Source organism: Chroicocephalus ridibundus, chromosome 9, assembly GCF_963924245.1.
Source record: "Chroicocephalus ridibundus chromosome 9, bChrRid1.1, whole genome shotgun sequence".
Lineage (NCBI taxonomy): Eukaryota > Metazoa > Chordata > Aves > Charadriiformes > Laridae > Chroicocephalus > Chroicocephalus ridibundus.
The window spans coordinates 34,813,784-34,838,860 of record NC_086292.1 but is presented as its reverse complement, the minus strand read 5'-3'; the positions used below and the strand labels follow the sequence as shown (position 1 = coordinate 34,838,860).

Genomic DNA, 25,077 nt, shown 5'->3' with positions numbered 1-25,077 from the left:
CCATCTTTCTTTCTTCTGCTTTATGCTCATTCTTTGGCACCTGATCCAAGGGATAGAGTTTTCAGGGACTTGCTCTATACTCCTTTTTAAGCACCACGTTAGTCTGTGAGCTTGAACAAAATGCAATTATATAAACCATCCAAACTCTAAATTATGTTACAAATCAAGTAAAAGTGTTTCTCTGAGATTTTATGTTTATTAAGAAAAGGACGTGGTTTTCTTGATAGATTATTGCAGTTTTTTTAAACATGGCCTTTATTTGAAATCTGTCTGAAAAGAGCGGTAAGTAGCATCCCACCGCTCTTTGTCATATGAGAACATTTGGCGGTCACTAAACAACTAAGCAGTGGCTTGCAAAGTCCTGCTGTGAGAGTTCACATCGAGTTCTGGATGAATTAGGGTGAAAGTACTTAAGTAACCCTCCCTTAATAGCGTTGTGTTTTTTTAATTGCAATCAGATCATTTTTCCAAACAAACTATCCTGACATCTGACTGATGAACTATTGTGAGGTTGTTTAATTGGGAGATCATCTCTGAAAATCCTGCATATACATATATGAGGGATATATAATGATGTCAGACTATTTCTCTGTGTTTGGATTTACTGGAGATACTTTATTTGTGAAGTTTTCACAACCTATCAAAATGAGCGTATTAGATGCTCTTAAATTAGAGTGTAGATCTCCATAAAAGAACCTTAAATCTCTGCATAGTTCTCAAACTGTTAATCTGAAAAAATAACGACTTGTGTAATTTAGGGAGAAGTTATATGGAATTGCTGCAACTCCTGCTTTACCTCAAAGATTAATGTGTCCAATACCATAAATTAGTGTCGTGTTTTACAGCAATAGATAAGGATTTACAGCAATAAATAAGATAATTTGAACACTATTTCTTAATATCTTTTGCTTGCTAATACTTGTGGGTTTGGTGGGAAGGCTGTGGGACTCCCCGACGTAGGCTGGGAAGGCAGAGCAGCGTTGTGTTGCTGGGTTTGGTGTGCTCTTGGACCGGGAGGTTTCCTTCCCCAGATCTTGGGCAGGTCGCTTCACCGTTTGTACGGAACGGGCAATACAAAAATGCTTGCTTTTTCAAAAGAATGGTACTGAAATTAAAGCACAGCATAACCTTTAAATGAAATTTCAGATGAAGACCGTGTATTTACACACTGAAGCAAAGACGGAATTAAATTGCCTCTTGTTTTAGTGCCACAGAGTCTCTTGTGATGTCAAGACTTATAAAGAAAGCAAGTTGTACAGTTCTGGAGATTTAGTTATGGGATTTCATACCATTTGCACTGATAGCTAGGATTAGCTGTCAGCATTTTTTCTTTCTGTAGGGAAGTAGTAGGTGGATTCCTAATGGTGGATGACAGAAGGATTGCTCGTTTGGCTTTTGAGAGCTCACTTGGCTTCATTTCCAAAAGAATTTTTCCAAGCAGCAAGTTGGAGTACAGAAGAAGAGGGGAGATGCAAGGGAATGTACGCTGAGGAACAACCAGCTCTCTGCATTTTGACATGCAATCTCCTAAAGTGTCTCTGACACAGAATTATTTAATACATTCAAAAAGTGTGTGTGTATGGCTGTCGTAGGCTGGGCTCAGGTTTTGACTATGGAGCCACCTACAGGGAAATCACCCCAGTGCAGGGGCAGCTGCCTGGTTTTGGTGAGGGGAGAAAGTGAAAAATACACTGTTGTTCAGTAATGAAATAAAAGTTAAATGATACTAAGGTTGGACCAGCAGAGGGACCCCTTAATCACTTTTTAATTTTTCAAATAAATTTTCTTGGCCATATTGAGTTGATGTGAAAGGATTGGTAATGCAGGTAGTCCTCTGCAAATTTCAGTAACACAGCCTTGCTAATTCATTTCAGGTTTTAAAAGTCTTGTAAGGTCTATAGATTTTTAGATTGTGTAGGTTTTTGGCACGTTTTGGGATGATGATTATCTGGCTTCTGCTGGGATAATTTGTTGCCTCAGGATAATAAACATGTTTGTGTACTTTTTAATGTAGATATGGGTAGTGAAGACCTTCATATAAAGGCTTTCCTTTCAATCCATAAGCGCTTAATATTTTCAGCAAAATAATAAAACTTGCTGAAATTGAGCAATATCCCATCAAAAGTTGTATTTGAAAGATTTTGAAACAAGTTTTAAAACCTCCTCAAATTGTTTTGTACTTGATTCTGAAGAACGTGATATACAGCACTTTCTTCCTCATTCTTTCCATTTTAGTAAAATATTTATGTAAAAACTTAAACATCTGAAATTCAATATTATTTGGAAAATTACTGAAAAGGAAACTTTCTAGCTGAATAAAAAAAAAAATTTATTTTTTCACTCATATCTGTCATAGGTAACTGGAGGTAGTTTGGGGGGGGGGGGACCAGGCGAAACAAATGGAGGGAAAAAAAAAAAAACCACCGACCCAAGACCCCAATCAACAATAAAAAACCCAACAGCCGTCCCCCAACCCTCCCCCAAACCTTGTAATGTTGCTAGGTAAAAGTCATGGATAATAATTAATATCAATTTTCTATTTCTATCCTTTCAAACTGTCCCCTCTTCCCTGTTTATAGTAATATGAATGTGATGTTAAAGACAAACCTTTTCAACAGCAAAAACAGCAAACTATTTTAGCTCTTGTGTAGATGAGTAAATTAATTTGCTTAAAACATCTTCCTTTGGATATTGAGAGGGTTTTGCCTATCAAATTTGGTCCACTGGGTTATTTAAAATTGTTTTCCACACAAATAGTCTGCTCTGTCTCCGCTGAGCAGCGTACTTGGTGGTTGGTTAACAACAGGCTAGACTTCCAGGATTTTAAAATAAATTAACATTTATTTAACTAATTAAATAAATAGAGGACATATAATAAATGATGTGTTTTCCCCTTAAAAGAGCCAGGTTTGCTTCTTAAGGCTTGAAATCATACCTATGCTGACGGCTGCGTTACGTGTGACGTTCAAGGCATCCTTTATCAAGGATCCTAACTCTGGCCTTGCTGTAGTTAATCACCATAAATGTTTGGGTTTAAAATAAGTTATACTGGCAGTTACTATGTATATCTTAATTAGCAACAGGTTGTTCAGTATTGGACTAACTTTCTATGAATTTGTCTTTTATCATCTATATCCCCATTCCTTGCCTTTATTTCCATTGGTGTCTGTCTCTCCTGTTCAGGTTCTAGTTTTCTTAGAACTAGTAAGAACTTAATCGCTCGTGAAACTTCTGTCCCTCTGTCAAATGTGGTTGAAGTTGATAAGTTCCGACCTTGGACAGAGCGGGGAGGAAGGGAGGGACCTCTAGGGCAGTTGTCTTTGCCTTATTTCCAAAGAGAGCAGGCTGACCTAGCCTCTAAGAAATTAAATGGAAATTAGTAAGAACAATAGAATTGGTATTTCTATCAAAAGCAGGCCTGGGCTCTTACCAAGTTACCATATTTTCAGCAGGATTGAAGCCCACTCTCCACAAGGAAACTTGTGATGCTTGGGTTTACCCTTCACAGGTGCTTTTGTTGGTGAAAAAGGAACTTTCATTTCTAGTGGTACGTAATCCATTGTAGAAGTTTTTGTTTCTTGTTCTGTCTGAATAGACCCATTTAAAATAATAAAACTGTGATTAAAAGCAATAACGTTTTTAAAGTATTTTGCTATTTCTGTCTTGTGGAATACATTTGACCAGAGGATGGCTCCCATCCCTTGAGACAGTTACATAATTATCTTTCAGATGGTCTAATTTGCAGTGATCTGGAGAAATTATGTTTATTTTTTATAAATTTAAATGATGGGTTACATATGCTTATTGTGGTTTTGCTCTGTGGCTCTGACAAGTCGGACAAAAACGTATTCCACAGAAAAGTGTGTTTTCGGGAGAACATGCGGTTCATTCACAAAATCTCTCGGTGTTAAAACGGTCTTGGAAAATATTCTGCTACAGGTAGCTTGGTTTATTATTAGGTCAGTATTTCACTCTGCATCAGCTTTCATAATCTCTTTACATACTTTAGGAACAGGCAGTTTATTGTTTTTGACACACAGTACAGGGTCATGAGTGGAAACAATTCGGGCTACAAAGTGCATGTCAGTTCAGTGCTCCTCTGCTGACGGCATGTCTGTCTGAAATCAAGTTTAAAAAATTGGCCCTGTCTCCAGCTGACTTGTTTTGTCAGGCTGAGTCATAAGATTAACCCTTGACTTGTCACCAAGGAAAAATGGAGTAAACAACTGTACCCGGTACAGTATCGCTGATCCAGCTATGATTCATTGCACTGTAACATGATTCTCTTAAGAAAACAAATTTCGGAGCAGCTGTTGCTTGTCTTAAACAGGGATTATAAAAATTGCAACCATAAAACAAAACCTCACTTTGGACCTCAGGAGCTTGTGGAATAGTTATCTGGGAGTAGGTCCTGCAAATACAGACTTATTGGGAACATCACTGGAAATTTTTGATCAGCCTTTCAAATTCTCCCATTTCAGGTTTATTTTTCATCTGTTCTGGTGAAAGTAAACTTCTGTGGGGTTAAAGTCTGATATGCTTGATGGAATTATGGTCTGATCCTGTAAGGTGAATTCATGTAGCAAATGTCCTGTGAGAAACAATGGGTTTGTACAGTAAGCGTAGAGCAGATAGTGATAAATTTCAAGTATTGTACGCTAAGATTTTATTCCCACCAATGTAACTGAGGGTAGGATAACTAATTCCCTGTTTGGTAAAAATGAAATTGTTATCCTTTTGATTTGTGGGGGAGTAACTCGGGAGCAAATTCGTTTGACTCATTATGGAGGTACCAGTCTTTAAACCAGTTTGTCTACAAACAGCATCTGCAGTGGCGTTACTCAGTTTTATTGATCGATTGTTGCTGTTGTCTTACCCATGTAATAGTGAACAATGTCAGTGATTTCCTGATAAGTGTTAATTGTGTTAGTAAATATTACCTATATATTTTTCTTTACAGTTGCTCTGTACAAGTATAGGGCAGTTGTAGTGTGGGGAAGCCCCTCTCCCCCAGTGCTACATGGTAGTTAGTTTTTTCTCCTGTATGTTTGAACATTATCTCCAATTGCTTCTAATTACGGCTGGATAATGCTTACTATTTGAGAGGGGGCTTGATCATACTCTTCATCTCAAATACAACTATTTTGAAAGTTGTGCATGTCGTGTGTTCATGGAGGGGCAGTAGCTATTACAACTATGTTGGTGATAGTCTTTACTTCAAAGAATCAACTCCAGTTACCCTGGAAGTATTTTTAATGATTTAAAAGTTTGTGTGCTTGAATTATTCCAGAAAAAAAGGGTTCTCTTACTTCTTCAACTCTTGTAAGCTGAAAGCACCGTTTCCAGTGTTTAGGGTATTTTTTCTAAGTTGTACATTAGTCTGAATTAGTGATTTTAATCTAGCGTGCCATGAGAAGTAGCCCATGCAAAGATGGAAAGATCTTTTAGCAGATCTCATCTGTAGAGTCCTGAATGTTAGTGAGAAACTTTAAGGAATGACAGTTAGCTGCAAATCAAAGCTTTTTACAGACTCTCTGGGGACTGAAATGGGTCTGTGTGGTCCCTGGGGGAAGAAGGGAGCCGCAAGTCACTCTGCAGGCCTGGCCATTTAATAGTCTTAAGTACAGTGATGTTCTTTTTTGTAGCTGCTGTTATGCCTTTTGTATTGGAGAAGAGTTCAGTTCAGATATCGTTAGCTTTACCGTGTTGTTAAATAGTTCTGGATATGTAGTTTGACTTGCAGTAAAAACGCAAGTGTTTTAGCTGATGTAAACTTCAGGATGTGTTTGCCAGCGTACTCTGAGCAGAGTAGTCTCCTAATGGACTGGAAGAGTTCTCTGAAAAAGCATTTGAAGCTGGAGGTGTGAATATTTCTTGTCGGTATGTTCTGTACGTTTACAGACACTACAGTAGTTACCTCCTGAGATAATGGACAGCATGCAGAAGATGCACTAAGATTTTTATCTGACTATGGTATTCTACTGTAGTCAATTTGTCACCCTAGCGGGTCTTTTTAGCTCAGATTTCCCTGATGCACAAGGTGCTTGGGAGAATGAACGAAATTTCTGTAACTTGCTCTCTTTCCCTGTAAATTGCTGAGTTGAACTTTGCCCGTTTTTTTTTTTTTTTTGTTATCCTGAAGTATTTTCCTGCTTTTGTCAGGAGGGAGGCAGGGAGAATTCACAGCATTGGCAGTTGACACAGTTAGAGGTGGAGAAATGTGGTTTTGCTTTAACCTTTTTTTTCCTGGATTGAAATCCGTACCTGACTTACCAAATCAGTTAATAACCAGCTGCATTCATATGTAGAAAATAAAAAAATGTGCATCTCATTAGGAGTTAATGGTAGTTAATGCCACTGTTCAGTGAAGAAAGCAAAAAGACTTACCAGGCATAGATAATGTGCAAATATTGGGGAATTTTTGTGCTGGAAGTTGCAGTCTGTTTGCTGTATTGTATAATTCACATTTTTGTGATGTGTCAAAGTTGTTGGGGTCCCTCACCTCCACTTTTCTTCCCTTTCTTATATGGGCCCAGAATTGCTTATTTCATACCAAAATGTATTATACAACATAAAGGGCGCCTGGGCTCATGTTTCCAAGGGTCCATCATACTTTGTGTACTGCGAGATGGATTTTGGGTGATTCCATAAAATACTGATGTGATTATGTATTTCTTCTTTAGGCCAAGCATCTTGCCTGTGCCTTGCCTTTGTGTTAGGGGCGCATCCTCCCGCAGGCCCCCCTGGCCTGGGGCGAGCGCTGGGGCTGCAGGGGGCTCCCAGTGGGTACCCTGCTCCCAGTGGGTACCCTGCTCCCAGTGGCTCCCCGGGGGGACCCCGCTCCCCGGGGGGACCCCACTCCCCGGGGCTTTGGGAGCCGTTCGCCGAAGTTGGGACCAACTTCAGGCCAGGGCCAGATGGCCGTGTGGCCGGAGCCGCGTCAGGCAGCGTCTCCGCTGCCACGAGTGCTGTAATTGAATTAAAACACAAGCATTAACTGGCGCGGGACGTGTCCATTTCCCGGCGCGGCGCGGCCCGGCCCGGGCTGCCCCCTCCCGCGGCCGGGCCCCGCGCCCGGCCCGACCCCCGCGCCCGCCCGCAGATGGTTCAGTCCTGCTTTGCATAAGCCGCCTGCGAGGCGCTCCATGTGCGCGGGGCGGCGGGCGGGCGGCTGGATGCGGCGGAGAGAGGCGGCGCACCTCAGCCCGGCCCGCCGCCAGCCTCGCCATGTACTGCGCGTACCCCGTCCCCGGGGTGGGCAGCAACTCCCTCATGTACTACTACAACGGGAAGACGGTAAGGGCGGCCGGCTTTGTTCGGGAGCCGCGCGGGCACAGACAAGTTCCGAGCGCCGGGGTGCCCCTCTGAGAGGGCTGGGGGGGCGGGGGGTCGCCTCTCCGGAGCCAACCGGGGGGGCGAGCGGTCTGTGCAATGAGCCGTCCGGGGGCTGCTTTGTGTGAACGGGGCATGGCAGCCCCCTCGGCGGGGGGCGCTCCCGGAGCGGGCCGGGGCCGTCGCCGGCACCTCAGGGCGGCCCGCTGAGGCGAAGTTCGGGCTCGGGCGTGCCCGCGCCTTTCCCGCGGGGCTGCTTCTTGCGGGATTTTTGTACCTCTTCTCCCCCACAAGGCTCCTCCCGGAGCGCGGCTCGGTGCCGCTGCTCTGGCCGGCCGGTCGCCGGCTGCCAGCCCCGCTGAGGCGGCGGTCCCCCGCCGTCCCGCTGAGGCGACGGCCGCCGGCCGGCCAGGGACGGGGCCTGCCCGGAGCGGGCCGCTCGGCCTCGGTCCTCTCAAACCGTCCAAATATTGCTACGGCCGCCGGAGCGGGGGTGGGGTGGGGGGAAGCAGATTCTGAAAAAAAACAACCACCAAACCCAACCCTCTGTATTTCAACTTTCTGGAAATTGAATGGGGTATTTCTGTTTCATGGGTGATACTTGGAGTTTTTAAGTTCGTCTGACAACAGTTATGATTTTTGTGTATAAAAAATAACATACAATGGTAAATTTAACACAGTATGTTTTTCCCAGTCTGTTTGTTGGATGTGGTTTTAGCTTCTCTTATAAAAATAACGTTAAATAGGAAGAAAGGAGATGCTGATATTCCTCTTTTTTGTGTTGTGTTTTCTTTTTCTTTTCTTTTTCCTTTTTTTTTTTTTTTTGCTGCTGTTGCACCCTCATGGGCCTATTTGAGCCTTGCCTTCATTAGCAAACTTTTTGCCAAGATTTCTGTTCAGTGGTAATTAAACCATGGATCTTTATATTCATTAAAGACGCTGCATACGAGCTTCTTGAATAACAGAAAAGATACTGGAGGAGAGGTTAGGGGAAAGAGTAAAATTGCTTGGTCTCTATTTCATTTCCTTTGGTATAAATGCCAGCTGTCTCTCAAATATGAAATTATTTTTCTTTCATGTCTGCTTCTAGGCTAAAACAATCTGTTTGAAGTTTTATGTGAAGATATATATAAGACTTAAGTAAAATTAACTATACAATACCCCTGAAGCAAAGGGAATATAACTTACATGGAGTTTTGATTTTATTCTTTCTAGAGCACAGATCACTCTATTACAACATTTCTCTTTGTTCTTGTAGCAGGAAAAAAGGCTTTGATCTTATTAAGTATTTCCAGGCATATAGTAGATGGAAGTGCTGGTACTGTAGGAGAGCATGGCTTGAAAATTGATAGCATGTGCCTGTTATGGGTCAGAGGTGACCTTTATGAGCTTGAAGAGTTAGTAAATAGATGACAAATCATATGATGATCCTATATCATGTTGCCCAAGGTTTTATTTAATTTATTTTTTTTTAGCATCTCACTAGCTTTTAGCATTTTCTCTCCTAGGAATTCTGCAAGTTGGACTAAATTACTATTTTAAATATACAGATGGAGGATATCTGAAGTTACGGAGTTAGTTTTTGTCTTAACAGTTTTTTGAAGCACACATCTTGGTGTGTATGCCAAATCTTGTATGAACCTTCCCATAAGGAGAGAACAGTACATAGCCTAATTTTGGTGTTTTACTACCTTTATTTGTATTGTTTGATCAATTAGTAGTTGATAGTGTGTACCTCATTGTTTGAGATTTTTATTTAGATTATTGTGTTAGATTTTGGATATTGACATTCCTTGATACCTGCTGATGTATATAAAATCTGATTTATTTACACACAAAGCAGGTGGAAATGACATGTAGAAAATGTGCATTTTAAACTTTTTATTAAATATGCTTTGTTCTTTTCAACTTCTTAAATTTCTAAGCCAGAAGAAAGCTTAACATTAAGCTAAAAACCAAGTACCTGAGCACCCTAATAGATGGTCATGTGTGCACTGGCACATAATTTAAAAATGAAGTCAGGGTTTTCTACTATTAGAAGAGGTTAAATTTTTGTAATTTCTGTATATTTTAGGAGGGATAGATGAAAGTGAAAAGTAGTGTTTTAATACAAATCCCTTGCTAAGGAGCAAAATTTTACCGTTATGTGTAATAAGTGTTACCAAAAAAAAAAAATTATATATATATATTTCAAGAATCCTTGCCAAATTAAAAAGAAAAAAGATCTTAATTTATTCGATAAAGAAAATAAAGCACTTGCTCTCAACTAGAAGATTTAGCCTGTTTTCTCTCTTCTTTTTTTTTGTCCTTCACCTGTTGATATATAGAAAATATTCTCAGTTTATGGAAAGTTTACAAAATTTTCATATATAGCTTTTTGGAAAAAAAATTATAGTTAAAATTGCATCTATCTTTAAAGTCTTACCTTTTCTTCCCTTTCATTTAAGAGCGGTGCTATAGACCCCAAAAACTCAAAACATCTAATCCCCATTTAAAATAAATAAAAAAAAAAAGCTGAAAAACCTTTAGGTAGAAATAATAGCACAAATCTAAATTATACTTTTTAAAACATTTTTATTTTATTCTTTTTTTAACTAATAAATAAATTAAGCAAGCTTCTTCATTCTCTAGGGCCTTTTCAGTTAAATTTTATGAAATGCAATAGCACCAAAATAATATTTAAGTAATAGAAGTTTTATATCTTCTTTATGCATAAAGAACAAAATACAGACTTGAAAGTTTTCCACTTTTTTCAGTTCACGGTAAGTTTAGAAATAAACTGGTTGGTTTATTGCAGAATTATTTTTATATAGATCGCGATGGAGTAATGTGTCAGTTATCACCAAAATATGTTATTTTAAAGAACAGTATTGATTATATTTTATTTTATATCACCTATGACTGCTATTTCATTTGAGAATAAATTTGTGGATATATTACACGTTGTTGTATTCCATGCATTGTATGGCTGAATTTGATACACCAGTCTATGTATGAATATTTTTTATTATTGAATGATACTTGTTTTTCTCAGCATAGGCTGAGATTTTATTGAGCCCTTTTTCAAGGTGGAGTTACTGCATCTTTCACAGTAGATTTCTAAAATGCCTATTTAAAAAGGGAGAAAAAAAAATCAACAGATACATATTTTTTTGTATATATGTAATGCTTTGTGATTTGTTTTTTTTGTGAACTAGCTTATATTGGGATTTTTTTTTGAGAAAATTTTTTTCTTGAGAATTTTGAGTGTAAAAGGCTATTTATCAATGTGCCCCTGTGTGTGCATACGTATATACGTACGTATGGGCACATGTGTATAAATGAATAAATACACACAGCTGTGAGTATATATGTGTATATGTGGGTATTTTTTAGTGGGGAAAATGCCTGTGTTGCAGCCATCGCTCTCAGGGTTACAGCAGAGAGAAACATGTTAATAATATTGCATAATGCTTAAATGACATGATAGCACGCCTTTCTGTAGCTGTTATGCAATAAATAATGTACTAAGTCTTTTATCATCAATGTAAAATGCTTTCAGTTTGTAAATTTTGGAGCAACCAGGTGCTAAAAAGAATGATTCAATTCTGCTTTTATTACTATCGGGCCAGTTAGTACACAGGGAGAAAAGTACAATTAAAGCTGTGCGGTACCATATGCTGCCCGCAGCAACTTAGACAAGGTCAAAGCTAACATTTGTAAGTCAGGACAAATATAAGATCATCTGGAAAATCTCTAGGGGTACATGGCTGTGGACATTGAATAAAGAGAGGTAGTAAACACTGGTCAGCTGGATTTTTTTTTTTTTTTTTTCCCTGTTCCTCGCCCTTCTCTTTCCTCTCCCCATCCCACTAAAAACGATGACTTACAAAGCATCAGCCCAAGAGAGTTTTCCCTGCTCCACTCCATTGGGCTGAACTGCCAATCTGCTGAGCAGTGGTCCCCTGCCAGAAGCGTGTCTTGTCTGCAACAAGCTTTATTGATGCTTTAAAGTGAAGGTTATGTCCATTTCCTTGGGCAAATGAAAGCGGCGAGGGATGGGATCAGGTGTTGTATTGGACAGATCTATATTTCTCAAAATGTGAGCACCAAAGAGAAACACCCCCCCGTTTGTTTCCGTAATCACGTGCGCGTTGGAGTCCGTTTGTAGAAATATAATAGTCTGTGTTGGAGGTGCAGAAACTGAGAGCACTAGTGAGTTCAGAGGAGAGATAAACAAACGCAAAAGATAGCGTTATATCTAATACTGCACCTTCCTGTGGTCAGTGCTGGGGATGGGGATTCCTACCACAGCCAGAATCGCCTTCTGAAATACAGGGAGCAAATTCAGAAGCAGGCTGATTATTTTTTCAACTGTTCCAGTTTTTTGTTTCCTTAAGATATGAATTTAATCAGGAATTTTTCAAGACTTAGTTTTATGCATCCTTTAGTTACAGCATAGTTTGAAGACTGTGGGGAAGAGATTTTGCTTAGCAAATAAAATACAAAAAGAATCCTCAGGCACTTTATACATATATTTATTTCTGGTGTTGTTCCTGCTGCCTTACCTTCTTTCTCCTCCCTTCCCTACCTCACACTACAATTTAAAAAATAATATCAAGAGAACAGACTAAAAGGTTTCCATATACTGAATTTTTGGTAAGTTTGCCTATTGCTTTTTAACATGAAATTTTTAACATAAAATTGTTGTTTACTGGGGAAAAAGCTAGGAAGTATTTGTGCTATGTGTCATTGCAGTGGGATTCTGTGTTTCAAAAATATCCAAATAGGCATGTATAGCATGCCTAAACTGCATAAACATTTATTTAAGATGGAATTCAGTTTAGCTACTTCAAGGAGTTTGAATTTTATACCATCCTTAAAAAATTATGGTTGGATTTGCAGACAAGACTGATGTTCTGTTCTCTTAAAGGTTCTATTTTCATTCTGGGTGGTGAGAAAGAGTTTCTAAAACGTATGAACCTTTACACCTGGTATTGGAAACAAAAAGTACGATTGAGGATATGGTATGCTGATCTTGTATAGTAGGGCTCTTCATTTTATCGTCTTGCCTAAATAGCAACTAAACAAGAATTTAGGGTGGGTTGGGTTTTGGTTTGTGTTTTTGGCAGCTTCTGCCTTGCTGTAGAGAGGAGCATGGAAAACTATAGTTACTATTCTACATTCCTGAAGTTTTAGTACATGATTTTGTCAGAAATACAATAAACATGAAAACAAGTTTCCTTTTCCCAGAGCTGCCTTTCAGCAGAATTAGCTTTTGCCACAAAACCTGCAGATGATACACTGTTAAAATTTTGCCACATGTACAAATCGTTCATCAGTGCGCACTTGCTTAGTGCATGACTGATGCTGATGGAATGTAGATCAGCTACTTAGCAGAGTTTACAAGCTACAGAATAGGTTATCCATCTCTACTGATTTCAAAAAATTCTGTCTCCAGCAGCTTGATAAATATTTTCCTGAACTTCCAAGAATTGTTCATAACTAGGTTTAAATGAGTAACATAATTCATAATTCCAGAAACAGTATGCGTGATGGGAGCCTCAGTCTTGAGATAGCATGAGCTCATCGGAAGTAAGGTTTGGTTGCTTTGTTGCTATTTTTTAATCTGCTTTTAACATAAATATTAAACATTGATAAATATTTAAGAATTTGAAACAGATTACGGGAAAATTGCCTGAGAGGAAGTATGCCAGCAGGAGGACTCTAAGTGTTATATTTATTAAATATGTTTATAGAATGAGACTTGGAAGTTTTACTTAGCATAAAATTTGGTAAACCCGGATCTTCACATTAATGTTCGTGTTATTGGCACTTGTGTTAGTAAACAGAAGCACCCTGAGTAATCCTTTGATACGTTTCAGATACGTCAGGTCTGTGTAACTTTCATGATAGTGATCGTTATGTATGTTAATCACCAGGGCAGATTTCAGAACTGGATGATGCGTTTGTTTTGCCTAAACCTGATGTAGTACAGATAATGTCTTCTCAGCTCTGAAGTCAGCTTCCGCCACTACCCCTCAAAAAAATAACTTAGTTGTCATCCTGCCTTTCCCACTGGAGAGATACAAACCGGTTCAGGGTGCAGAAGAGACCGATGTGGGTCTCTGCCTTGATGTCCTTTGCAACTCATTTGTCCTACTTCCCTCTGTGGAGGCTCTCCACCCTTCAGAGGCACTGCAGCGTTAGGATTGATGTATATTCTAGCACAGCTCCGAAACAGTCGAGTCCTCCACTTGGTAAGTCATGTAAAAAAACTAGTTTTGGCATGCGTTTATCGGAAGGGAATTTCCCATTCATAATCGGCGAGTGTTTTGCTTGTCAGCATGGAGACACATCCGACGCCTTCGGGCGTAGTGCGTTTAAGGGGATTAGAAGATGGGCTCCTCTTCTACCTGCTGGAGACAACCCTCTTCAAGGAGACTCTGCAGACGGGCTGACCTTTTAACGGTATTCCATGTCTTAGTGGGAATGTCTGCCAGGAAAAACTGGTTTGATGCATCCTGAATGTCACTGTTATCAGTTTAATAGCTAAAAGAGGCCATCTTGAGCAGCCACGTCATATTTATAACTGCCTTACTCAGCTGTTGCAGAAGAGAAAGCCCTTTAACTAGGACACAGACCGAGGAGCTGCTGCGCAGCCATTGTGCAAGCCTCCTGTGGGCCAGCAGCCACAGAGCCTACCTTCTGCTGGATAGGGATCCAGCGCATGCGGGGCGCTCAGAGGCAACAAACCAGTCGCCCCAATACATTGCTTCCTGACATAAAAATAAAATTTCATTTTTTTTAATCAACTTTTTTATTTAGTGCCTTTGTATTTTGCGTCTCCTGGACTTCAGCTTGATCTTAGTAAATTTTCTCCTTTGCTTTTAAATTTTGTTTGTAGTAACACAACATAAAAATTATGATTAGGTCATTAACCAGAAAAAAACCTGGCGCTCATCTGCAGGTGATCAGATGACATCAGAGGCCTGGTTTTAATTTGTGGGTAGTTCTGATTGTAACTAAAAGAGACTTGCTCCTTTTGTGGAATTGGCTGGCTATTTCCCTACATCTGGAGTTAATGAAGTCTTTGAGACCACATCAGTTGTGTTTTGCCGCAAGAACCCTTTGATCTGAAAAATCTAGACTGGCACAAGTGCAGCTTCATAACATTGCAGCTATGTTTTTGCAAGCTATAGTTAAGATACCAAAACAAGCAGAAACTATATAAAGTTATGTGTCTGTGCTAGGACTTTCATGTAGCTGTTTGGAAGGGCCTCTTTTACGTTAATATAATTCATAACATTTTTATTATGTTAATGGCTTGTACATATGTATCTTTAAATGATATATTTGTAGGAGTTCTTCAGTTTAATTTCCCTTTTGAGATAGTGTTTAATCACTTTTTATAAATCACCCAATTATGTAAAATGTTAAAATTTCAATCTGAAGCTTGTATTTACAAATCTCATTGATAACGTTACAGTTTAAAAGTAGTATAATTCGTCATTGTAGGCGATTTCGCATTAATCAGTGTACATCTCCATGGCAGTGCTAAATGTCATAAAGCTTTGTTTCCACTGCTGTCCTGTGACAGTGATAGATTATCTATCAGCTATAGCATATGCTGTGTTATTCTGCACAACAGAGAACTTGTAAATTAAGCCCAGTTTTGCCTAATACGTTTGCAGTCTTATGAGTGTGAGTATTTACAATTTGACAGAGTGACATTTCTGTTAAAATATGTCTGAGGCATGGAATATACATGCATTCCTCATATATAGTAAATACATATGTACTGCTAACATTGCTTATAATGTATTGTCATTCTGTCACTCAGATTTGGTAAGCATCTCTATTTTACATTTATTCCATAAATTGAAAACCTGCAAGTAAAATATTGAACAAAAGCTCCCCAAAAGGCTTTTGGGGAAATTTTTCCTTTATTTTGATTTCTAAAAAGTGATAAAATAAGCGTGCAACTAAAAGTCCTAAGTTTTCCACTTGACTCCTTTTTAATCAGGTGTCTTTTTACCTGCTGCCGTTTTCATTGCGTGGCTCGTATCGGCAGCTGTGCCCTGGCTGCATGCCTTGTGCCCCTGTCCTGAGGCCGTCGTGCTGTAGTTGGATAGATTTTATTGAAATTCTGTTATGTAAAAAGAGTCTTAAGAGAGTGGTCGCTGGTCCCTGGGCTCTGGAGCACTGGCTGCAGGCACAGCCCCGGCCGTTTGGCTGGAAAAGCACTGGGGAGCGGGGAGGGGGGGGGTATTGGGATGCAAATGGAGCGGGGCTCGCCCACTTCACTTTCTAAATACCCGTGTCGGAACAGTCACTCTCCGGGAGAACAATGGGGCTCTTTTAGGGAACTTAACGCTTTTTTTTTTTTTTTCTCTTGGCCGGCTTGGTTTTCCTGGCCCTTCTCTTGCTTGGTAAACAGCATCCCAGAAAGACGGGAGAGATGTTGCAGAAACATGCGTGTGCCTCTATTTGCATAGGAAGGGATAAAAATATTAAATTTTGAATTTTAGGGCGTAGTGTGCTTTGTAAGTCGCATTATGTAAGCTTTAAGTTTTAAAATTATTCTTAATTTATGCGTTTATGAAGCCTTATGTATTTACAAGTAAGGCGAACGATTAAAAAATAAAAATACCACATTTTTTACTTTGTAGCAAAAAGATGCTCTGGTTTCAGTGTTACTCTTTGGTATTCTTTGCTGCCATATTTGTTAATTTGCCTTTTTTTTTTTAGATTTTTCTTTTAACATACACTAGTGATATTGCAATATTCAGTCTATTGACCAAAATACTGTTATGAAGAAATAGCATTGCTTAGAACAGCCAACGTTATGAGTAGAGTCCCTGAGTTTGTGAATACTGGCTTTGTTGATTTGACTGACTTATTCCTGAATATGCTTTATATTTCTTCTTAGAGTCACTGCAGTGAAAGATGGCTAATCATTATGTTTATTTGGCATCTTACAATTTTTAATTTCTTAAGAAAATTTGTTGCTTGCAAGTTGAGAATGGTCATTCCAATGTGGTGTTACACTGAAAAAAGAACGATGCTGGTTTTCTTTAATGCTAGGCCAGTGTGAAAATAATTTGCTCGATGTTGCAGTTTTAAGATTATTCTTCAGAACTTGCATTACGTGTATTTTTGATGACTGTACAAAGGCGTGCAGGTTTCTGAATGGATGATACAATGGTTGCATTAAAATCTTGCCATTTGTCACTGGATGTTCTTTTTCTCTCTGATTGTTGGGATGCCAGCTAATTAAATATTCAAACAGGCATACAGTTGTTTTAAAATAAAATTTGTTTGGGGCCCAGTTGTTTTATCTTGCTTTTTTTATCTTGAGCAACAAGTCTGTGCGAGTCATGCACTTAGAAAGCAAAATCAGCATTCAGGCTTTTATCAGGCCACCTGGCTGAGTTGGCACACCAGAAAGTGTGTTGTTAGGATCATTGTACTGTAGTTCCTCTGTACTGTGGCAACTTGCTAAAAAGTGAATAAAACAAGGGCAACAAATGCTGCTGCTTGCTACACTGTTCTTTTTTTTAATTTGTGCTTTCTATCTGTGTCTGTATGCTGTTATGGGGTTTTTTAATGCACAACACCCAAGTATTACTAACATGCTTTTATTGCTCTCCAATATTTAGGTGTATGCACCATCCCCGAGTTCTGATGATTTCAACAGAGAATCTCCAAGTTACCCGTCTCCTAAGCCACCAAGCAGTATGTTTGCTAGCACTTTCTTTATGCAAGGTGGGTAAAATGACTTTAAATATATGGGTACATGTCATTTGTCCTTCAGGCAGAAATCTGCAGTCAGCCACTGTTGTACTGAATAAATGAGGAAGCGTAAAGGTAACATATTGTGCGAGAGCCTCTGATTAAGTTCTATATACTTTTAAAACAGTTAGATGAAGGGAGCTGTCTGTTGATTTAAAGTTTTTCTCATGACATTGACTGCTGACTGAAATTTAAGGGGATTATACACCAGGCCAGATGGACAGAATCCCCCATCCTTTGATTTGTAGGGGCTTCAGAGCAGCACACTGGAGTGATAGAGAAAAATGAGGTGAGGGCTTCTTGACTGTTCTGGAATTTGACTGTACAATATCAGCTAACAGTCTTAAGTTCTCAAATGCTTGTATATCCAGCATGCCAAAGAAAAAAAAAAAAGGGGTTTCCATCGAACAAAACGAGAGCAGAATTCATTTCCTCGGCCTCACGTCATACAATTAGCTCGTACTGTAGCCTGATGAGGTTTTGGAGCATATTGAAAGCATAGTCTCTCAGTACGGGAATTTACAGAGCACTTTAGTTTGTGCTCCAGAAGGAAAACTGCATTGACACACGGGTTTAAGGCTTATGTAATGCAGTCATTTCAGCTACTTAAATCTGCTATTATGAAATGTTTTTTATTTTTATGGTACTAAGGTATTTTAGACTATAAATGGCTTACTTTAGGTTAATAGATGTTTTGCACTGTGTGCTTATGATGAGCTCTGCTTAGCCAAACTTCTCCCCCCGCCCCCCTCCCTTTTTATTATTTCTTTCAGTCTGGAATTTTTATCAACCCTCTTGATATAAATCTGGCCTTACTGAAGGTCTGTGTAATTAGCAGAAGTACTTGGTATTTTCTCAGCTGTGGTTGGATTGTATTTCAGCTATAAAGCCTCTGTTGGTTTTTTGTTTTTTTAATAAATATAGCAACAGTGTGGTGGCATGAAAATAGAAGACGCAGTATAAACTGCTTACCATTTCCTTGCTGATCTTAGTCTGAGTAGCTGAATTCTGTATTCTTTTAAAATAATTTTGTAAAGGAAAGTAGAACTCAGTACTATTCTTCATTAAATGTATTTTTCTTGTTTTCTTTTTCATTAAAAAAATTAAAAAACAAAAAGATGGGACCCACAATTCTTCTGACCTCTGGAGTTCATCCAATGGCATGAGCCAGCCTGGCTATGGTGGGATGCTGGGAGGCTCCTCTTCCCACATGTCCCAGTCCAGCAGTTACGGCAGCCTGCACACACATGACCGTTTGGTAAGATATGCAGCACAGGTTAACATATGTGTACTTGTATATGGAGAACTGACTTAGCTTGTTTGCTGCTCATGTATGTCAGTTAAAAACCCAGTTGTTGGAAATCACAAACTTTACTGCATTAGATGTATGTCCTTTTATTTATGTCTGTTGTATAAATAAAAATCTGTGGCCGTACAGTGCTGCATTCAAAGGATGGATGAATCCCTTTCTTTAATAAAGGGCTGGGTGTTGTGTATTTGGTATCTTAAAATATCAACATTTATTTAAAGACTACTTAATGCCTTATGTCTGTTTCTCTTCTCTCTAGAGCTATCCCCCACATTCAGTCTCACCTACAGATATAAATGCCAGTCTTCCTCCAATGTCTAGCTTCCATCGTGGCAGTACCAGCAGTTCACCTTATGTAGCTGCCTCACACACTCCACCTGTCAATGGATCAGATAATATTCTGGGTAAAAAGAACTTTTTTTTTTTTAAATTTTACAAGAAAATGAACTTTAGGGCTGCATGACACACAAAATTAGTAAGATTTAATTCATGGGATGCTTGTAGATAGGAATACTGCACCACTGTGACATTCTGTTCTCAGCATGGCTGAGATGAGGCAAATTGTTTTGCAGTCAGCTTGAGACTTACTGGTTTATTTGCTTTCACAGCCAAGCCTATGCTCAGGAGATTGTATTCATCTAACCTAATGGCAATAATCCTTCCACAGTTGAGTATATGTACACGTTCATATAGGTGGTACTGGTGTTGCAGTTTTCAGAGCTGCTGTATCACCACGGTACCGTGCAGGAGAAAGGCAGGAAGACTGTTTCTTTGGAGAGCCTGATAAACTGCATCGTAAATTCCTCTCTTAACTGATTTAGAGATTACTGAGTAGCCAGTATGGTGGCTGGTTTAGTCTCTTCCGTGCGTACCTAGAAAGCATGAAATATAGCATGATCATCTGTTGCTTTCACGTATTTGCACATCTAAAGGTACAGCCATAGAAACTAAAGGCTTGTAGATGCCCCTTGTCAGTTCGATATGATTTGCACCTAGCTTCATTTTAAGTAAGCAGAATTTAGAGTGACTATATTGGCTTTGATTTGGAAACATGTTTTACACACAGATCTTTAAACAGCCTGTTAATGAATCTGCATGGGAAATTCAGGCTGGAAAAATCCAAGTTTGCCACAAACTTGAAATGGTGATTGTTGCATGATTTGGATTTATGATATGAATGTCTGACATTGACATTAAATACAATTCTTTGGCATTAGAAGTTGATAATTGGAGAAAGGAGATTCACTTTTAAAGGGTCTATCTTCTATGGTAAAGCAGGTATTTCAGAGGATTCGGGTCCTTTCTGTGTTTCCAATTGGCAGGGCTTCAGATCTCCTCTTGGCTTGATGGTGTGTGGAGCAAAAGGGCACGTAAAGCTGCTGACATGCAACTAAGAGCAGGGGTGACAGAAAGCTTGGTGGATAAGAGCTTTTCAGGGATTTTCTAAAATAAAGACGAGAGTACAACAAGGGGAATTAGAGCTGGGGGAGTCAGGAGACACACAAGGAGCTATTCAGTGAATTTGGCTTTAAGAATTAATGAAACATGCAGCACTTCAGTGATAACAGTTTAGAAATAATCTTCAATAATATAATTTTCTGATTTTGATTTTTCTTTTCACGGTTCATTAAAATTAGCCTGTGATTCTAGAAAATAATTTCAGTCTTTTCTAACTGCTTTCACTTGTTGGACTTTTAAGTTATCATGGTGATACTGTGTTTGACTTTAAAGAGGAGAGCATCTAAATTTAAATCTAATTGTTTTAATTAAATTTTTAAGTATAATGAGAACTGATTCTGTTGACACTGACTTCCTTAGAATATCCGTTTAAAAAGTGGTTGCCCAACTGTATGTGATGAATAAAATAATAAAAGTAAATAAAATTTGAGCTTTAAAAATAAGTGTTGGGTTTGCTTTCCACATTACAGGAAACAGAGGAAATGGTGCTGGAAGCTCACAGACAGGTGATGCGCTTGGAAAGGCACTGGCATCTGTAAGTAGCAGTTAGAATATTCAGATCCGAGAGACCTATTTTGATCATTGCATTCATTATTTATGTGCTCGTTCATTTTATAACATCAGATCAGGAGTTTTCATGTATGAAGGTAAAATAATGTACTATGATATGATGTTGTATACTAGACAAATGTCTATAAAAAGCAAGTGGAAAATGCTTTTACTTGTAGAAGACTTGTTCTGACTGACGTTTTTCAGGTGATGGAAAAATTTAGGGCAGATACCATTTAGAAAGTTGTTTAGACAAAGTAAAAGATAATCATAAAAAGTGTAGGGCTTGACTTTTTTTTTTCCCCTAGTGTTCTAGTTAAAGTAAAATATTTTTAACGTTGCTCTTAGAGCAGATCCTGCCTCGAGGTTTAAAATGTTTTCTCAGTGGCCTTATAAAGCTGAGAGGTTTTGAGTGCTGTGTTGTATAGCTATAATTTATGGAACAGCCTTCAAAATGCTGTATATGCACAAAGTTTAAACTCTTAACTCTTGTTGGAGTAATGCAGATAATGTAAAACATTGCAAGTATCTTCAGTCTACTGACAGCTCTGTTTACATATGTATGCATACAACAATTACTTTTGCATTAGTAAAATCAGATGTACTTTTTATAAAACAGTCATTGATATAGCATCAGAATAAAACTGGGTTTTTTTTTATAAAACAGTAACTTATATAGTACAGCAGAAATTTCAGAGGTAGGAGTGGTGGCTGGGGGACCACTTTGTATTTCTTGTACGTAGCAAATAGGGGGAGACTAAGTCTGATTTAAAAGATAAAAATGACTGCTTTGCAGCCCCAAAAAGACCGTTCCTGGGTTGGATTCTGCATCCCTCACCTCATACCAGTGAATGCAAATGTGTGTATTCGTGCAGATCCTGTTACCCTTGCATCCCTCAGAGGGTCATATGTTAGAAGATTAGCAGATCTGATAATGTCTGTAATGTCCATATTGGGTAGGAGAACTCTGACCTACTGGCTTTGAGGAGAAAAATGTTGTCCCTGTTGCTTTTGGGGATTCAGTGAGCAGATAACAATTCAGAGTCCAGAGGGCAGTTAACACTCTCTTTTTGTCTGTTTGAGACCTGTCAGAAAAGAACTGGGATCATTTGGACTCCCAGAAGTAGCAATGCTTGCTTACTTCAGGCTCTTCGTTACTCTCCAGATGTATAAGGATGTCTGCTGTTCTGCAGCCTGACCAAAATTTCTGTTAAGTCTGACACGCTGGCCAGTTAGACCTGCGGGACTTCATGATGCTTTCCACTGCTCTCCTTTTTTAAATTATTTTCTCATCCTTTCAGGTATTTTTGCCCAAGTCACTAGCTGAGAAAACCAGGCTGATGTTTTGAGGAAAAACTAGATATATTGCGAGTGGAAGTCAGGGCAGAAATGTTTAATCTAACTGGTGGGTGGGCTCTGGTTGTCATAGAAACTTGTTTCTGTCATCCTGTGTTGTTGCTTGGCAGGAGCAGCCAGGTCATTCCATAAATCATTTCTGTCATAGCTGATGGTGATGCATTCCATCTGCTCTATCAGTGCATGCCATAGTCTGCACACTTCAAATCCCTCGCCTCATCCATCTGCTTCCCCCGCACCCCGCAACACGCGCGCACCCAGCATACTCCTTGCGCTTGTTGGGCAGGGAGCATCGCTCGCGGAGGGAGCTGGTCTCCTGCAGGTGAAGCCAGCGCACATGAATTTTGATGGCTGCTAAACCAAGAATATTTTTCTGTTTGAACAAAGTTTGATTTAAATACTGCGATTGTCTTGACTCTCTCTCCCCGCCCCCCTACCCCCTCCCCCCCCCGGCCCAAGATGACGCTCTGTGCCTTTCTGTTAGGATTTTAAATGCTACCACTGCAACTGTTGAGAGGAATTTCTAGTTCTAAAATTCTGTTGACGTACATCTCACAATAGGCCTTTCATGTGCGAAACATCAGAGGATACGACATTTGTTCTTCAGTTTAGGTATTAAAGACCATACAGAATAGTATGTGATTAAACATGTAAGGCCAGATAATACATTTGCAAAGGTTCTTTTATTTTAGGTTTAAGCCTGGATAATTGTGGTCTTAATCTCAGGGTAGGCAAGAAAGAGAATTGTACATGAAAGTATTTACACAAAGTTCCCAAAGCCCTGTGGATTATGCATTAGTTTGGATAATGAACTAGTATAGATAGAAAGAAAAGAAAATCTGGGTATTCGTGCCATTTCTAATGTGTTTCCCTGAACATTTGCCAAACAATAACCCTTTAAGATTGTGCCCATGGAGGGTTATATGGCAAGAGAAACATCTGGTTTATTTCATTGCCTAATGCCAAATCAAAACACTTGGTCTTTAATTTAGAGGAGATCAAACAGGAGGACTGTTTAACTTTGTTGATTATATCAGACCTCTTTGTGATAACTTATGTTTTGATTCCTACCTCAGAACTAGGGTAAAGGCCTTTGTACGGTCTCGGTAGTTAAATAGCCACTGGTCCCCTCACAAAAGAAAAGAAAATGTAGGGAAGTTGACTTCTGAAAGTAATTCATGAATTAAGTTTCTTTGTTGCTTTAGACTCAATAACATTAGCATAACAAAGCCTAACTGAAATGTACACTGTAGTGTTTAAAAAATTGGACTAACAGCTCCGAGGTTTGGCTCTGCAGGCTCTCAATTGTGCAGCTTTTGTCTAAGAGCCTTTTCATTAGACCCTGGCATATTGGCACCCCGCTGATTGGAATGGACCATGACTGATAGGAGGAGGAGTCTCATTTGTTGCAGTAAAATTAGTCATGTTACCGTTTAAGCCTGGCAGAAGGTGTCAGGGTTGTTCATCATTGGTCATTTAACAGCACAGCGGCCAGGGTCTGCATGCAGAATGAATTCTGACCTCGTCTTTTACTTGTGGCTTTGGTATAATGGAGGTTTTCCCTCTTATAAAATATAGCAAAATAAAATCGGCAGGTAGACCGGTGGAAAACAACCAGTTTCAGAGGAAATTTCACGGCCTTTGCTCTGACATCATTTTAATTTTCTGTATCTTATCTGTCTGGAACTTTCTACAGTTCCCACACTGACACCCAAGATTTATTTTTATACTGACGTACAATGCATGAATTTCCTACAATGGTCTGAGGTAGCTGGTTCTTTTCAATGTATTTTCTTTCTGGCATGTATGAAAAGGAGGAGGCATTTCCATTAGGGAACGGATGGTCTTTTCTAATGAAGAAGTATGATAGACCAGGAAGGAGCATGCGGTCTATCGGGTCCTGGTTTTGTCAGTTCAAAAAAAATACAATATGCAACTGAACCAAGTCCCAGTTTATTGTCAGCTAAATGCTGAACTGTCATATTGTCTGTGTGAAGAGACATCAGCCACACTGCCAGCGAAGATTTTTTTTTTTTCTTATTTTATTTTAACTGCCATCTGATGACTAACAAATCCTGCTCTCTGCTCAAGTAAAACAAGTTTGAACTGATGACCTATAAAAATATGTTTTAAAGTCCATAGTCAGCCTCTAAACCTATTCGCTTCCCTTCACAAATTGAATTTTCCAAGAATCTTGAAATTTTTAGTTTTAATTAAAGCTTTAAGCACTAATGTCTTCTGCTTTATCAAGACTTTTTAATTACATTAATAGCGAGGAATGAATTGTTGCAGGTTGAGGTTTAGTATCTTAAGGGAGCAATTGATACAGAAATAAGAGAGAAAAACTGTATGTGCTGCAAGAGCAACAAAATTTCAGATGGTTTCCATTTGATAGGTACCAATAGTAACTAGAGCTGAATACTTTGTTGGTATTTGCTCTTGTGAAGGATTAATTTTTAGAAGATAATGTGTGTTGACTGCTAACATCTCTCTCTAAAGTTTGGGAAGTCATTATTCCTCCCCATTATCCTGAAGTTGTGTTTGCTCTAATTATCTGTGTACTGTTAACTCTTATGTATATTGCTCTCCTTCAGTGATAAAAAGGCTGGAATTTCTGCTGCTGTTAAAGTGGAAGGAAGATGAGTTATGCTTGTGTCGCTATCAAATACAGGCTCTGCTTATTTTGACAGCTGCTTGAAAATGAAAGTTCTCTGGACATTTTTAGAGCCTTAAGTGTAATAAAGCAGAGCTGGCACTGAAGGATCAAATTGTTTTTTTTATCAATCCAGCAGCAAGAGTGACAATTAAAGCATGAAAAGGAATCCTAATAGCTATTTTTGTATTATGACATGTATTGATACACAGTCTCTTTCGTCTGTTGTTAGATTTATTCTCCTGATCATACCAGCAGTAGTTTTCCATCGAATCCATCAACACCAGTTGGATCACCATCGCCTCTTACAGGTAGACACTAGACATTTGTCAATAACTTGTTTGTTGTTTTGAAAACATCCTGTTCGGAATCACAGTGAAATCAGCAGTATTATTTTTCCATTGTAGGAAACCCAGATCTATAAATCCAGATTCTTAAATATTTTGTTATGAGCATTCACTTAAATCCTGGCAACTGGCTTTGAAAATTAGCTTATCAAAATAATCTTTGAAAACACTGAATGTCACAGCTATAAAGATAACTGTACAGACCTGTACCATTGGAGAGAAATAAGAGTGATTTGGTTGGAGGTTTTTTTCTAAAGCTGTATGTTAAAACTGTGCGTCAGCTTTCACTGACAAACACA

At 39.0% G+C, this 25,077-nt stretch overlaps 1 protein-coding gene across 12 annotated transcripts in view; it reads left to right on the top strand.

Moving 5' to 3' along the window:
- TCF12 (transcription factor 12) overlaps positions 1 to 25,077 on the top strand; it is a 170,204-nt gene that overhangs the window by 122,159 nt on the left and 22,968 nt on the right. For 7 of the 12 annotated variants that reach the window (XM_063346154.1, XM_063346156.1, XM_063346153.1 and 4 more), the window contains exons 10-14: positions 16,974 to 17,079; positions 18,225 to 18,364; positions 18,675 to 18,819; positions 20,344 to 20,408; positions 24,664 to 24,742. In XM_063346154.1, the coding sequence (XP_063202224.1) occupies positions 16,974 to 17,079; positions 18,225 to 18,364; positions 18,675 to 18,819; positions 20,344 to 20,408; positions 24,664 to 24,742 (535 nt within the window). Of the gene's footprint in view, positions 1 to 3,412; positions 3,548 to 7,137; positions 7,297 to 13,763; positions 13,783 to 16,973; positions 17,080 to 18,224; positions 18,365 to 18,674; positions 18,820 to 20,343; positions 20,409 to 24,663; positions 24,743 to 25,077 lie in introns of those variants that run through there. The other 5 variants (XM_063346162.1, XM_063346161.1, XM_063346159.1 and 2 more) reach the window with 3 other exon arrangements.